Source organism: Triticum dicoccoides, chromosome 3B (assembly GCF_002162155.2).
Source record: "Triticum dicoccoides isolate Atlit2015 ecotype Zavitan chromosome 3B, WEW_v2.0, whole genome shotgun sequence".
NCBI lineage: Eukaryota > Viridiplantae > Streptophyta > Magnoliopsida > Poales > Poaceae > Triticum > Triticum dicoccoides.
Window position 1 is genome coordinate 304,766,894 of NC_041385.1, and position 14,381 is coordinate 304,781,274.

General features: G+C 47.5%; 1 protein-coding gene across 3 annotated transcripts; it reads right to left on the reverse strand.

Annotated features, from left to right (window-relative positions):
• Positions 1-2,569: 2,569 nt before the first annotated feature.
• LOC119275955 (pumilio homolog 24-like) lies at positions 2,570-6,000 on the reverse strand. Of its 3 annotated transcripts, none has more exons than XM_037556890.1 (8): positions 4,563-6,000; positions 4,433-4,474; positions 4,193-4,254; positions 4,055-4,114; positions 3,911-3,950; positions 3,573-3,644; positions 3,203-3,252; positions 2,570-2,689 (listed from the first exon to the last, which is right to left on the reverse strand). In XM_037556890.1, the coding sequence occupies exons 1-8, from the start codon at positions 4,668-4,670 to the stop codon at positions 2,659-2,661; spliced, it is 465 nt and encodes a 154-aa protein (XP_037412787.1). In that variant the 5' UTR covers positions 4,671-6,000; the 3' UTR covers positions 2,570-2,658. The 3 variants fall into 3 exon arrangements, with proteins under 3 accessions (XP_037412787.1, XP_037412786.1, XP_037412788.1); XM_037556889.1 differs by lacking the exon at positions 2,570-2,689 and adding an exon at positions 2,700-3,109; XM_037556891.1 differs by lacking the exons at positions 2,570-2,689; positions 4,433-4,474 and adding an exon at positions 2,700-3,109.
• Positions 6,001-14,381: the final 8,381 nt, after the last annotated feature.

Below are 14,381 nucleotides of genomic sequence, written 5' to 3' on the forward strand. Positions count from 1 at the left end.
AGATGGGTCGTGCCTTACAACCCTTATCTGTTGCGGATGTTCAACTGCCACATAAATGTCGAGGTGTGCTCCAGCATCAAGGCCGTCAAGTACCTTTACAAATACGTATACAAGGGTCACGATCGAGCTTCATTCAGCATTGACCAGCCTGACAGCAACGGGGTTGTAGACGAGATTAAAAGGTACGTTGATGCGAGATGGGTTACTCCACCAGAGGCAATGTGGAGGATATTCGGCTTCAACCTTTCTGGGAGTTTCCCGTCGGTCCTACAGTTGCCGCTTCATCTCCCTAATATGAATAGTGTCACGTTCAAAGCAGGAGAGGACCTGACTGATGTCGTCGCCCGTGATACTGCATCTAAGTCAATGCTGACAGAGTATTTCCTCGCTAATCAGCAGCATGTGTGGGCTCGGGATATCCTGTACAAGGACTTTCCGGGAAGTTTCACATGGCAGAGACAGAAATACTGGAGGCCGAGAGAAAAGCAGCACCAAGTAGGTCGAATCGTGTCGGCCCATCCAGCCGAGGGGGAGCGGTACTTTCTGCGAGTGCTGCTCAACCATGTACCAGGCAAGACATCCTTCGAGGACCTGCGGACCGTGGGCGGTGTGCTCTGTCATAGCTTCCGTGAGGCTGCCGAGAGATTGGGCCTCATCGAGGCCGACAACACGCTTGACGAGTGTCTTATAGAGTCAACACAGTTCGCGATGCCAGCCTCACTCAGGAGGCTCTTTGCAACAATCTTGGTATTCTGCGAGCCAGGTGACGTGCGCGGTCTATGGGATAGGCACCTAGAGGCAATGTCTGATGACTACCGCCGATCACACACGTGCTCAAAGGCAGTGGAGCAGATGGTGTTGCTTGACATAAGGGGCATGCTACAATCCATGGGCAAATACATAGTGTTGTTCCCTCTTCCGGACATCGATGAGACCTATGACACTACTGGAGGCGAGGCCAGAGAAGTCACCGAGGAGTCCTCCGTCGAGGTTGACGCGAACGATGCTGGTTTAGCGTCCTCGCTAAACCCTGAGCAGAGGCTTGCATACGACGAGATACTGGCAACGGTCGATGCTGGTGATGGGGGTGTATTCTTTGTCGATGGCCCGGGAGGCACTGGGAAGACCTTCCTATACAAGGCACTGCTCGCAAAGGTTCGAGGCGAGGGCAAGATCGTGGTGGCTACGGCGACGTCGGGCGTCGCGGCTTCCATCATGCCTGGAGGAAGGACAGCCCACTCGAGGTTCAAGATCCCACTCAGCATTGAAGATGGGGGGTCGTGCAACTTCACCAAGCAAAGTGGAATGGCCAAGCTCCTGCACATGGCTTCACTCATCCTATGGGACGAGGCCACCATGACGAAGCGACAAGCGGTTGAGGCACTGGACAATAGCATGCGGGACATCATGGGACGACGGGACCGACTATTCGGGGGAAAGACTGTCGTGTTCGGTGGGGACTTCAGGCAGGTGCTTCCGGTCGTCAGGAAGGGGTCACGGGGTCAGATAATTGATGCGACCTTGTGGAGTTCGTACATATGGAAGGGCATGCGCCACCTAAGGCTCCTCACCAACATGAGGGCGCATAACGACCCGTGGTTCGCAGATTACTTGCTAAGGGTAGGCAACGGCACCGAGGAAACCGACGAGGAAGGCAACATAAGGCTCCCAGAAGATATTTGTGTGCAGCCAACAGAAGACGGCGTTGACCTAGAGAAGCTAATCGACCATGTATTTCCTGCTCTAGACGACAACATGGCTGATCCAAATTACATGACATCTCGAGCGATCCTCTCCACCAAGAACGACAACATTGATAAGGTAAACACACGCATGATAGAGCGCTTCCAGGGCGAAGAGAAGATCTACCACAGTTTTGATATTGCAGAGGATGATCCACATGGCTACTATGCCCCCGAGTTCCTGAACAACCTAACTCCCAACGGGCTGCCTCCGCATGCGCTCAAACTGAAGTTAAATTGCCCCGTTATACTGTTGAGAAACATTGATCCAGCTAATGGGTTGTGTAACGGCACAAGGCTTGTGGTCCGGGGTTTCCAAAGGAACACCATCGACGCAGAAATCGTGCTAGGACAACATGCTGGTAGGAGGGTGTTCCTTCCTCGGATACCTCTCTGCCCATCCGATGACGATATATTCCCTTTCAAGTTCAAGAGGAAGCAGTTCCCTATTAGGCTCAGTTTTGCCATGACAATCAACAAGGCACAAGGGCAGACCATCCCGATTGTCGGGGTGTACCTACCAGACCCGATATTCTCTCACGGTCAGCTCTACGTCGCATTGTCTAGAGCCACTGCGAAGAGGAACATTAAGATTCTCGCCATCAAGGACAACGACAATGGTAAGGGCAAGGGCAAGGGCAAGGGCAAGGAACAAATCAATAATTCAAATAAGCGAAAAAGATCTGAGCCCTTATTAACGACCATGAAGAACATAGTCTACAAGGAAGTCCTTAGCACATGAAGTCGCCGGATCAAATTATAGCAACTCAAGGTAAAGTATTCAATTCTGCATTACAACCACATACTATTGTAGATCTTAATGCACACTGACCTGAGTTTGTTGCTGCGTAGTACTCGAGGGAGCATGGTCAGTCTTCAGAAACCATGAGTATTCCTTTCACGACATCTGCCCGTCCTATACTTGGTCAAAGATGGACCTGTTTAAGCTGGAAATAACAAGAGACAGCGTGAAGTTTCCAACATATGCAGGAGGAAGATGCTTGGACAGTGACTTGGTAAAGAAGAACAAAATTACTAAGGTTTCATATTTCTTTCTAATTCATCTGCTTCTCAATATGGTAAAAACCTGAGGCATCTAATATCATATAGAAATAAAAATAATGACTTAAACTTCAGTTGCATAGAATCTCTTGTTAGAAATACATGGATAAGGAACTACGTATCTCTACTCCTAATGGAGCAGTTCGTACGTCATTCGTTGGTACTATTAGGTGGTGTTATATATACTGATATTTTTTTAGTGAAATAAGGGAAGGCACATTGAAATTCAGACAAACTGAATCAGCCGGAGTCAGATAATGTGAGCAAAGTGTGTGCAATAGCTGCAGCAATTGGCGTCTCCCGGTCTGTTCCAGCAAGGAGCTCTATCATAAATAGTCTCATGTGCATATAACTAACAAGTAAAAATAAGCACATTATAAGCTTGGAATTCCTCTTACCTTATCAATATGATTTCCTTTAACTGCTTTGTCAGCTCTTCAAATAGAACCTACAAATATTGAAAGTAAGCTATAAGCATTGTCTCTTCAGATTGCTTGTAATGGTAGCATAATGCTTGCTTCAAGCAAACAATTGGTGTCGGTTAGAATTAGTAACAAGTTTTCTGTCATCGACAATGGAGAGAAGACAAACAAAGAACTGGAGGATAAAAGACATGTTAGTTCAGCTGATGATTAATCGCTTGGAAGCATAAAACCATCTGAAGTTACTGTGCACTGGTAGAATGTTTGTATAGGTTAAAGCATAGAAGCCACACAGTATGATCCTATTTGAACACTAAAATATATTACATATATAGACATCACTTACAAGGCATCCATAATCACTGACATCAAGCTTCATAATCTGCTTCTTCAAGATTCTGATAATATGCGTCCTAACCTGAAAATCATTACTGTGTTAAATTGCAAAAGCACACTGGAAATAAGCGAGAAGGAAAATAATACTGAATATGCAGTGTGAGGCACTAACTATTGTACAGTTCAATTTGCATGACTATTTAGTGTCTCTAGAATCTGCAGAAGTTAATAAATAAATATCGGATAAAACAAATGAGTGGGCAAAGTTAAACCAAGTGATCACTCTGAAATATGTCTCTTAAGATATAATAAGAAAATGGAAAGAGAAAAAAATAACAGAAAATGTACCTTGCCACTCTCTTGAGTGTGAGAACCACTACACACATGTCTGACAAAAAATGGTGGCTATCAGAATAAGTACCAAAACATCATATGCAACGCATTCATAAAGAATGAGTGTCAGCAACTTAGTTGAAGAACAGATGCGTTTACATGGGATCCAGAAATTCCAAATATTTCCAATCCATTTTACGGAGGGCCTCGGTAACTAGCCTGTAGAGATGAGAAATCCATGTACATAAGAAGTTGAACATATGTCGCAACTCACAAGGCTTTGATAGTGACACTTACTTGATTATATCCTCCTTGCTCAAATGACGACCTATCATCTTTCCCCATAGTACTTCGATGTCCTGTTAATATTTAGGTGCCGCGAGCAAACAAAATTAGAGTTGCCCAAAATATGGTACTGAATCATCATAAACAGAGGTGGCGATTCAGGCACAAATTGCAACTTGTCTACTGGAATAAAATTATGGCATCACATACAGAAACTGATACTACTGGAAACATGATGAAAGTAACAATTACTTTCTTAAGGTTGTAGTCGGGCTTCCTCGACTCCGACACTTCCTACCATGCAGTCAAGAACATTCCGGTTTCAGCTCAAACTCAAGCAGCCCATACTCTAAATCAACACCCATGCTCCAACGATGCGTACCTTAGCTGTGACCCGCTTTTCCTTGGCAGTGACGGGCTGCGGCTTCCCCTTGGTGCCGCCGCCGCCGCCTCGCGATTCCTCTTGTTGGTGGTCGCGGCCACCGACCATGGCGACGCTAGGTGGTGCTGGCAAAGGGAGGAAGACGGATGGAGAGCGAGGGTTTCTTGGTAGAGCTGGAGGAAGGCTCTGTCATCGCGCTAAGCTTCGCCGCCGCCCCATCGTCGGAATAACCTGTCGGGCGTGGATGGCGGTGGATCGAACCAATCGAGCCACCGTGGCAGTCGGAGGAGGATGCGGACGAAGCCATCGAGGGAAGGGAGGACGGGCTCGGCGCGCGACATGGAGGAGAGATGGCTGGGAGAGGAGGGGCCGGCCGACGCCGTGGAGGGGAGACAAGAATGCGGCGACGCCGTCTATGGACGGGAAGCGGCAGGGACGGGATCAGGCTCGAGCTGAGAGAGTTAGAGGACTGTGTGATGCCGTGAGGATAAGATGTATAGTATTTCTTTGAGAACTGGATAAGATGTATAGTAGGTGGAAAAGAAAACACAGAAGAAATCTATCAGTCTCTAGCTCGGCCCGTCCACTCTTGGGCTGGCCCATCCGCTGCTCAAAGAGTTTTGGGCCCTGGATGAACGCCTCAGGCTGTCTAAAAAAATCTAATTAGGGGTACTCAGTTAGTTTTATTTCCTCGTCAAATAAAAGTTAGTTTTTTTTGCAAATTTGTCTAAAAAACATTTTTGCAAATATAAAAAGTTGTGTTAGTCTCACTTTTATTTTAATTTATTATAAATGTTTATATAATGTAGTATAAAATATTTCTTATATTTTTATATGTTTATATGTTTAAGTTTTCTTCAACGGAGATTAAAAAGTGATGGACTTGGATAGTGTTTTAAAAATAGCAACTGACATAGGCAATGACGTAACAATGATGGGTCGTACTGAAACATCACGAGAAAATAATCCTTCTTTATATGTATGTTATACATAATAATACAAAAGGTACATGTTAAATATGATTATTTGCATATATGTGAGAGATAGAGATGTATTCTGGTGACGTTCACGAAGTATTCATGCTAACTACATAGTGTTTTTGCGCAGGATGGGAATGAGTTGAGAAAGAAGTTTGTATTATATTTGATCAAATATCGTGTGAATGATGTTAAAGACAACAATCCTGATATTATGTGAGAATATTTTAAGCGTATCAAGCAATTCTTAATTTGTAACAAATTGTTAGTTGGATAATCGCTCTATATGTATACATCGTCAAATTGCCTTTTTTAGTCATTTTACATTGCAAGTGAGGTGAACTTCAATTATTACCTGGTTATGGTTGTGCTATCTTTTTTCTATATGTAAAATTTAACATGCATTATGTTCATATAACATCTGTAAAATATTTCAAAAGCCCGTAGCAACGCACGGGCATTCTACTAGTCGTGGTAGATGAGGGTGGGGTGCGCGAGAGGAGGAGGCAGGTGGGGTTTGGTGGGAAGGTATCGTGGGTGTGGGGACGAGTGGTGGTGGTGTGCAGAATAAGAAAGTGAGGTGCAGAATAAGGTCTTAAGGAGTGCAGAAAAGGCACTACCTCTCTATCGCCTTCTTCGACGCACAGAACACTTCGAGTGGACGGATGCGGCTATGGCCGGACTGGAAGAAATAAAGGCCCTCTTGGCTATCAATCCAATCCTAGCCGCACCAAACATCAGCGAACCCATGCTGTTATATATAGCTGCAACGCACCAAGTTGTAAGCGCAGTGCTCGTCGTTGAACGAGAGGAGGACGGACATAAGTTCCCGCTTCAAAAGCCAGTATACTACGTATCCACTGTCCTCACACCATGCAAGTCAAGGTACCCACATTATCAAAAGATAGCATACGCGGTCTTCATGGCATCCCGGAAACTACGACACTACTTTCAAGAGTGTTCAATCACGGTGGCCTCTGAAGTACCACTCAACGATATAATAAATAACCGCGATGCCATGGGCCGGATTGCTAAGTGGGCTATCAAGCTCCTCCTGTTCGACATGATATACAAACCATGGCAAGCCATTAAGTCACAAGTACTGGCTGACTTCGTCGCCGAATGGACAGAAGCCAAACTCCCTAAAGAGTACGGCGCGTACTCCAATTGGATCATGCACTTTGACGGCTCTAAGATGCTAGCTGGTCTGGGAGCGGGCATTGTCCTGACATCCCCCACCGGAGATACAGTCCAATACGTACTCCAAATATTATACACAGACTCCAACAATGCAGCCGAATACGAGGCTCTGTTGCATGGTCTTGGGATGGTGGTCTCCATGGGCATTCAACGCCTAGAAGTGCATGGGGATTTGAACCTCGCAATATCTCAAATAAATGGAGACTTTGACGCCAAGGACCCGAAAATGGCGGCTTACCGCAACACCGTCCTCAAGATGTCAGCTCGGTTCGAGGGGCTCGAATTCCATCATGTGGTCCGAGAAAACAATCAAGCGGCGGACATCCTCGCCTGCATCGGTGCTAAGCGCGACCCCGTCCCACCTAATATCTTCTTGGAAAGGCTGTTCAAGCCATCCGTGGTGTGGCAAGGGGAGACCGGCAATACTAGTCCGGATCCAACCACAGCCCCAGATCCCGAACACACTGACATAATCGGAGGCTCCGCCACTGAAATAACACCTTCGACCCACGTGATCATGGCTGTCATCTCCCCGTGGACAGAACCCTTCTTAGCCTACCTAAATAGGCAAGAACTCCTCGAGGACCAAAACGAGGCATGTTGCATTGTGCGGTGCTCTAAAGCCTACAAGGTCCACAAGGGAGATCTTTATAAGAAAAGCGCTACCGGAGTACTCCAGAGGTGCATCTCCGAAGAGGAAGGGCAACAACTTTTGGCCGAAATTCATGTTGGACTCGGCGGCCACCACGCCGCAGCTTGGGCCCTTGTAAGCAAGGCCTTCCGCATAGGTTTCTACTGGCTGACAGCCCGAGCAGACGCACAGGACCTCGTCCAACATTGCCTCGGTTGCCAGATTTTTGCAAATCAAAGCCATATGCCACCTACCGCTCTCCAACCAATCCCCATAACTTGGCCCTTTGCGGTCTGGGGGCTCGATATGGTTGGACCCCTTAAAGGAGGAAGCCATAAGAAAAAATACCTACTAGTCATGGTAGATAAATTCACCAAATGGATAGAGGCCAAACCAGTTAAAACGGCCGAATCTGGACCAGTGATAGACTTCATATCAGGGGTTGTACACCGTTACGGTGTCCCCCACAGCATCATCACCGATAATGGCTCCAACTTCATAGCCGACAAGGTGAAAACTTGGTGCGGCAACATGGGCATTAAGCTCGACTACGCCTCCGTCTATCACCCCCAAACAAACGGTCAAGTCGAACGAGCAAATGGTCTTATTATGAGCGGCATCAAACCCAGACTAGTGCGATCCTTGAAGGAATTAGATACGCACTGGGTCGAGGAGCTCGACTCCGTACTATGGGGACTGCAGACCACGCCGAATCGCACTACCGGATACACACCATTCTTCATGTTGTACGGTGCAGAGGCGGTATTGCCCTGCGATATCATTCATGACTCACCACGAGTGCGCATGTATGAAGATAGAGAAGCCGAGCTTGATCGGCAGGATTGTCTAGATGCCCCGAAGGAGGAGCGCGACATGGCAAAATCCTGTTCCGCATTCTATCAGCAACAGGCTCGAAGGTATCAAAGCATAGAAGTACGGGCCAAAACTTATAACGTTGGCGAACTCGTTCTACGCCTACCAGAGAACAAAAAGGACAAGCTCAAGCCCAAGTGAGAGGGTCCCTTTATCATTGATAAAGTTCTCACCAGAGGAGCGTACCGCTTGCATGATGCATCAGATAATCGACTCGAGCTGAACCCATGGAACGTGGCCAGACTCCAAAGATTCTATGCCTCGCACCAAACTCTGTGTTCGTCTCCTTACCTCCGCTCTTTTTAAATTATATCCTCTTTCTTTCTTTCTTTTTTTATGGCCCTAAAAAGCTGCAAGTGTGACTCGACTACACAATCTTGACGCACTATGCGCGCTCACTGTACCTGGGGGCTTCTTATACAGAAGCTTAATAAAATTATCTTCCGGGCTTCATGCCCACTACATATGTGTCACTTCTCCATATGTACCTTTTCTTCGCCATTATATGCATCGATATGACCTAAGTTTTGGCCAAGCTGGGTTGCCTGGCTCCTGTGTTTATGCCCTATGTTCCCATTAGTTCGGCTAGGGCATAAGGGGAGCACCTCTGTGATTGTTACTGTCGGGTCCACCGGATGTGTACCTCAGACTGGGTGAAGCCGAAAGTTAGCGTTCTTAAGGGAATATTCGGTCGGTGAACAAAAGATGTTTCCTACTTATTACAACATAAACCCCCAGATGTTTCATATCCTGCATCTACATTCGCAGTTCTGACATGCACATTAATGCATGTGTACTCAGGGAAAGGAACCCTTAACAGAGCTATTCTCTCTGGAAGATGTTTATTACTATCCATGTAATATAACATAGCTAGTTGGGTACTTGTCTGTTCAAGCACTTATGACCCCTACGCCTGGTTTCCACACGTACCCCGATTTACATAACTGAGCGGGTATTCGTATACACTCCAGACTGTCGGGTACGGAGGTTGAAGTGAAAAGGTCCGCCATGTCAAATGATTTACAATCCGGCTAGGGACAAAATATGTCAATTGAAGTACACAGTTACTTAGACTGGCTAAATTCTTCTTCTATACCATCCAACAGGCTGTCTAGCCTACAATCCTGTTGGGAATACTTTGCGGCTAATCCTGCCTGGTCATATACCAGACTAACGGGAATCTCTTTCCCATCTGACCCAACAGGTCCGACCTGGGCCATGTGATTCAGATCAACCTTGGTGTACCGCGTTTTCACCATGGCCCAGGCTTCCCTCGCACCTTGTCGGCAGGCCGATATCTTCCATAATCAGAAGCGCCGCTGCGCTCGCTTGAGCATCTCTACAAGCTCCCCTGCCTCTTGGCAGGGAGGTGGATGACCACAAGGCCTGGGCAATACCCTGCATCACCTACCGAACTTTTTCGTGCAGTTGTTAAAGCTCTTGTAGAAGATCGCCTGCGGATCCGGGCATCTCCTCTTCGGGACGACCTGTCAGCATACCTACAGACATAACTCTGTTAGCCCATTTCTTCGCCGAACTGTATAAAGGTTCGCTTGAGCACATACTAAGACTTCCGCGTCGAAGCCTCTTGTTCTCCTTCATGGAGTCAGCAAGCTGGGCTCGAACATCTTCCAATTCAACGCGTAGCCGGATATTGACATCCTGGAGATCGTTTTTCTCTCGCCTAACCCGTGTAAGCACATGCTCGCCAGCCTCTAGCTGTCGTTGAGCATGTTGCTCATCTTCTTGTACGATCTCTGGATCCACTCTGGGATTGTCTACAAAATCTATTGTTAGATTTGCGAGCATGCTGAATACTAATTGGTACATGTAATTACATTCTTTTTTATCGAGACAAGTATTACCAGACGAGGCCTTCTTGGATTCCTCCATTCCGGTAACTACGGCCCGTAGCTGGGCTTTGCACTCCTCCAACTCTTGAGATAAATGGGTATTCTTCTCTGTAAGAACCTAAGCATATAATAATCCTTAAATCAGTTATGCCAACTATTTCAAGTCACAGGGGCTACTGATATACATAATTATCAGTTTTTTCTTACCCGTATATCCTTTAAATACTGGTCTGTGGCTCTAGCAAGCACACCTTGAGCAGATCGGATGTACGCGTCTCCCGAGTTGAAGGCATTGAACGCCTCTTTGGAGAAATTAGGGTCGCGGAGTATGGCCCATCGACGCCTATGATTCATAGCGCTCTCCACTTCAGAATTTGTATTGTATATTCTATCTGCATCCTCTATAGGAGGACCGTCTGGCGTTGTCCCCATGTTAGCCTCCGCCCTTGAGTCCGGTTCTGGAGTCCGACTGGTGGAGGCTTGGCCGACAGGATCTCCGGGCATAGTCCGGCGGGTGCTTTTTCTGCCAGGGGACAATGGGCATTGTTATATTTTAAAGACGATAATCATGGAGCAGGTTTTAAATCATACCTTTGCGACGGCGTCTCGGTCCTGACCGCCTTCCTTTTAAGCCTACCCGTCTTGGGCGCCCCTTGTTGGTGAGTCGACGCGGGTTCGGCACGGCGCCTCGATGGCCTTCCCTATAAAGTGCAATACGTGTGCGGTCGGTAAGGCGTAAAGAAAGGATCCTTCTCGGAAGTTAGGACTTCGGTTTTACTTACATAAGATGCAGGCAGTAGGCCGGGATAGTCGGCTATGATGGCCACCAAGGCACCGTCACAGCTTGCCTAGTAAAACATCCTATGGACGAGCTCCACAAATATGTCCGGATCTTCTTCAAGTCCGGGGTCGAGGGCCTGGTTGGGGTCCTCTGACTGTGGAGGCGGGCTGTGGACCTCCCTCATAGCTTTTCATAGTTCCTACTACGAATTAGCAAGGTAAATATTTGTGATGTAAGAATGCGGGAATGAATGGAGTTGAGTAAAAGATAGCAGCTCACCCGGCTTGGGGGGTTGTACATGGAAAATCCATCCCGTGGCTTATTGCAGATAAACTCCTCTTCTTCTCCTTTATACAAATCGGACAATAGTTTTGCTAAGGCGGTGGCGGAGTCTGGACCTTTCCTACCACAGCGGGTGGCATCGTCCTCTCCATTAAAGTGCCACATGGGACGCCCCCGACACTGGAGTGGCTGCACCCTCCGCATTATGCATATTGACATAACCTCGATTATTGTCAATCCTGATTTGGCCAGCGTTTTTATCATGTCCATCAGATAAAGGACCTCTCTGCTATCTTCCTCCTGGGAGCTCCGGGGACGCCAGCTGCGGCATTTCTTCAGTGGGGCATTGGTAAACTCAGGAAGACCCATCCGGATAGGGTCCGGAAGGGGAACGTCCTTTATATAGAACAACTCTGAAGGCCAGTCTTCGGATGTCTTCTTCGGAGTGCTGGATAGGTATCCAGCCCCAACGATGCGCCATATTTCGGCTCCACCCACTTGATATATTGATCCCTCCTGATTGCAAGGGACGAGGCAGAATAGCCTCTTCCATAGCTCGAAATGAGCTTCACAGCCTAGAAATAGCTCGCAAAGGGCGACATAACCTACGATGTGCAGTATGGAGGCAGGAGTGAAGTTATGCAGCTGGAGGCCGTAATACTCTAGGAGCCCTCGGAGGAACAGATGGATTGGAAATCCCAGGCCCCTCAGCAAGTAAGGGACAAGGCATACTCGCTCCCGCCTGGATGGGTTGGGGAAACTCTCTGCTTGCTCCCCGCCATCATAAGTGGCTAATCCGGCTCGGATGGGGACAAGATATGCAGGCGGGAGGAACCCCCGGGTCTGCAACTCCACCAACTGGTTGTGGGATACGGTGCACTTCAGCCAATCACCTGGCTTAGCGCTATGGGAGCGAGAGGAGGAGCTGCAGCGGCCGGCCATGATGGGATGGTTCTTTCGGGCGCACTCTGATGAATCCTCGCTTGGGGAAGATGGTGTGATTTGGATCTGAGGATCCCCGTCTCTTTAATAGATGATTTACTTACGTGGTAAGGGTGGAAAATGTAAAAATGCTCCGACTTCTCGTATTCGCTCGACACGTGGAGACTGCCATTATTACGATATAGAAGCTGAGGAGTGCAATGCTAATGAGAAGCCGGACACTGCTCGTTACAACAGGTACTCAGGGATTTGGAGAAGAACCCGCCTTGCAATGCCGAAAACAATCTGCGCGCCGGACTGATCGTCATTGAAGCCTGGTTCAGGGGCTATTGAGGGAGTCCTAGATCAGGGGGTCCTCGGACAGCCGGACTATGTACTTGTGCCGGACTGTTGGACTACGAAGATACCAGATTGAAGACTTCGTCCCGTGTCCGGGTGGGACTCTCCTTTGCATGGAAGGCAAGCTTGGCAATTTGGATATGTAGATTTCCTTCTCTGTAACAGACTCTGTGTAACCCTAGCCCCCTCCGGTGTCTATATAAACCCGAGGGTTTAGTCCGTAGGACAAGAACAATCATAATCATAGGCTAGCTTCTAGGGTTTAGCCTCTACGATCTCATGGTAGATCAACTCTTGTAATACTCATATCATCAAGATCAATCAAGCAAGAAGTAGGGTATTACCTCCGTAGAGAGGGCCCGAACCTGGGTAAACATTGTGTCCCCCGCCTCCTGTTACCATTAGCCTTAGACGCACAGTTCGTGACCCCCTACCCGAGATCCGCCGGTTTTGACACCGACAATGAGCTCGTCGAGAAAATTTCTGCCATCCATCACACTTACTGATGATATCTTCTGCATTAGCATGAGCTTTCAACCAATAAAAACCATGACAAAAGGCTTTAGCCCCCAAAGACTTAGAGCCGGCATGATGACCACAATCACCTTCATGAATCTCTCGTAAGATCTCATAGCCCTCCTCAGGAGAAACACAATGTTGGAACAGGCCTGTCACACTACATCGGTGTAACTCGCAGTTGATGATAGTCATAGACTTAGATCGTCGGGTGATATGCCTTGCCAAAGTTTCATCCTCAGGTAAGTTGCCCCAGGTCATATAAGCCAAGTAGGGAAGCATCCAATTAGGTATAGCACGGAGAGCCGCCACTAATTGCAGCACCAAGTCAGGAACAATAAGGTCTTCTTCTGATGGCAACTTGACTCACGGATTATGCAACACATCAAGAAACACATTAGGAGGCACCGGCTTACGTTGAGACCCAAGCTGGCTCATGGCATCAACCGCCTCGTTCTTCTGTCGATCAAGGTGATCCACCTGATAACCCTTGAAGTGACCAGCAATATTGTCAACCGCCCGGCGATAAGCCGCCATAAGTGGGTCTTTGGAATCCCGCCTGCCTGAGACTTGCTGAGCCAAGAGGTATGAGTCGCCCAGGCACCTGACCCGGCTCAAATTCATCTCTTTTGCCATACGAAGGTTGTGGATTAAAGACTCATACTCAGTTGCATTGTTAGTACAAGGAAACATTAGCCTTAAAAATTAACAATTTTTTTACCTCGTGGGGAAGTCAAGATAACTCCAGCCCCCGAGCCTTCCAACTGCTTGGACCCATCAAAGTGAATCGTCCAATATGTATTATTAGACTTCTCCTCAGGCATCTGCAACTCTGTCCAGACATTAATAAAATTCACCAGAGCCTGAGATTTAATGGTTGTTCTTGGCACATATTTCAAACCATGAGGACCAAGTTCAATTTCCCAGTTAGCCACCTGGCCTGTGGCCTCCCTGTTTTGAATAATGTCTCCTAAAGGAGTAGAGCTGACCATAGTAATAGGATGACCAAGAAAATAATGGTTCAGTTTGCGACTTGCCATGAACACCCCATACACCAATTTCTGCCAATGCAGGTATCATTACTTGGACTGAAGCAACACCCCACTGACATAATAAGCCAGCCACTGAATCGGGTACTCCTTACCCGCCTCCTTGTGTTCCACAACCAGTGCAACACTAACAGCCTTGCTATTAGCCTCTACGTACAAGAGCAAAGGGTCTTTCTCAATAGGAGCAGCAAGGATATGCGGCTCAGCTAAACGTGTCTTGAGTGCTTCAAACGCATTATCAACAACATCACTCCAAACAAAGTGATCTGTCTTCATCATCTGGTATAAAGGAATCGCCTTCTCACCCAGGTGGCTTATAAACTGGCTAAAAGCTACAATACGACCCGCCAGGCGCTGGACATCATTGACCCATGCC

Bases quoted from the DNA above. Each gene is read 5' to 3' on its own strand.
- LOC119275955 (XM_037556889.1), bottom strand. From the start codon at position 4,670: ATGGTCGGTGGCCGCGACCACCAACAAGAGGAATCGCGAGGCGGCGGC. The intron at 4,255-4,432 runs GTAATTGTTACT...AAATATTAACAG, and splicing joins CCGACTACAACCTTAAGAAA to GACATCGAAGTACTATGGGG. The intron at 3,951-4,054 runs GTAAACGCATCT...ATTTTTTGTCAG, and splicing joins TTGGAATTTCTGGATCCCAT to ACATGTGTGTAGTGGTTCTC.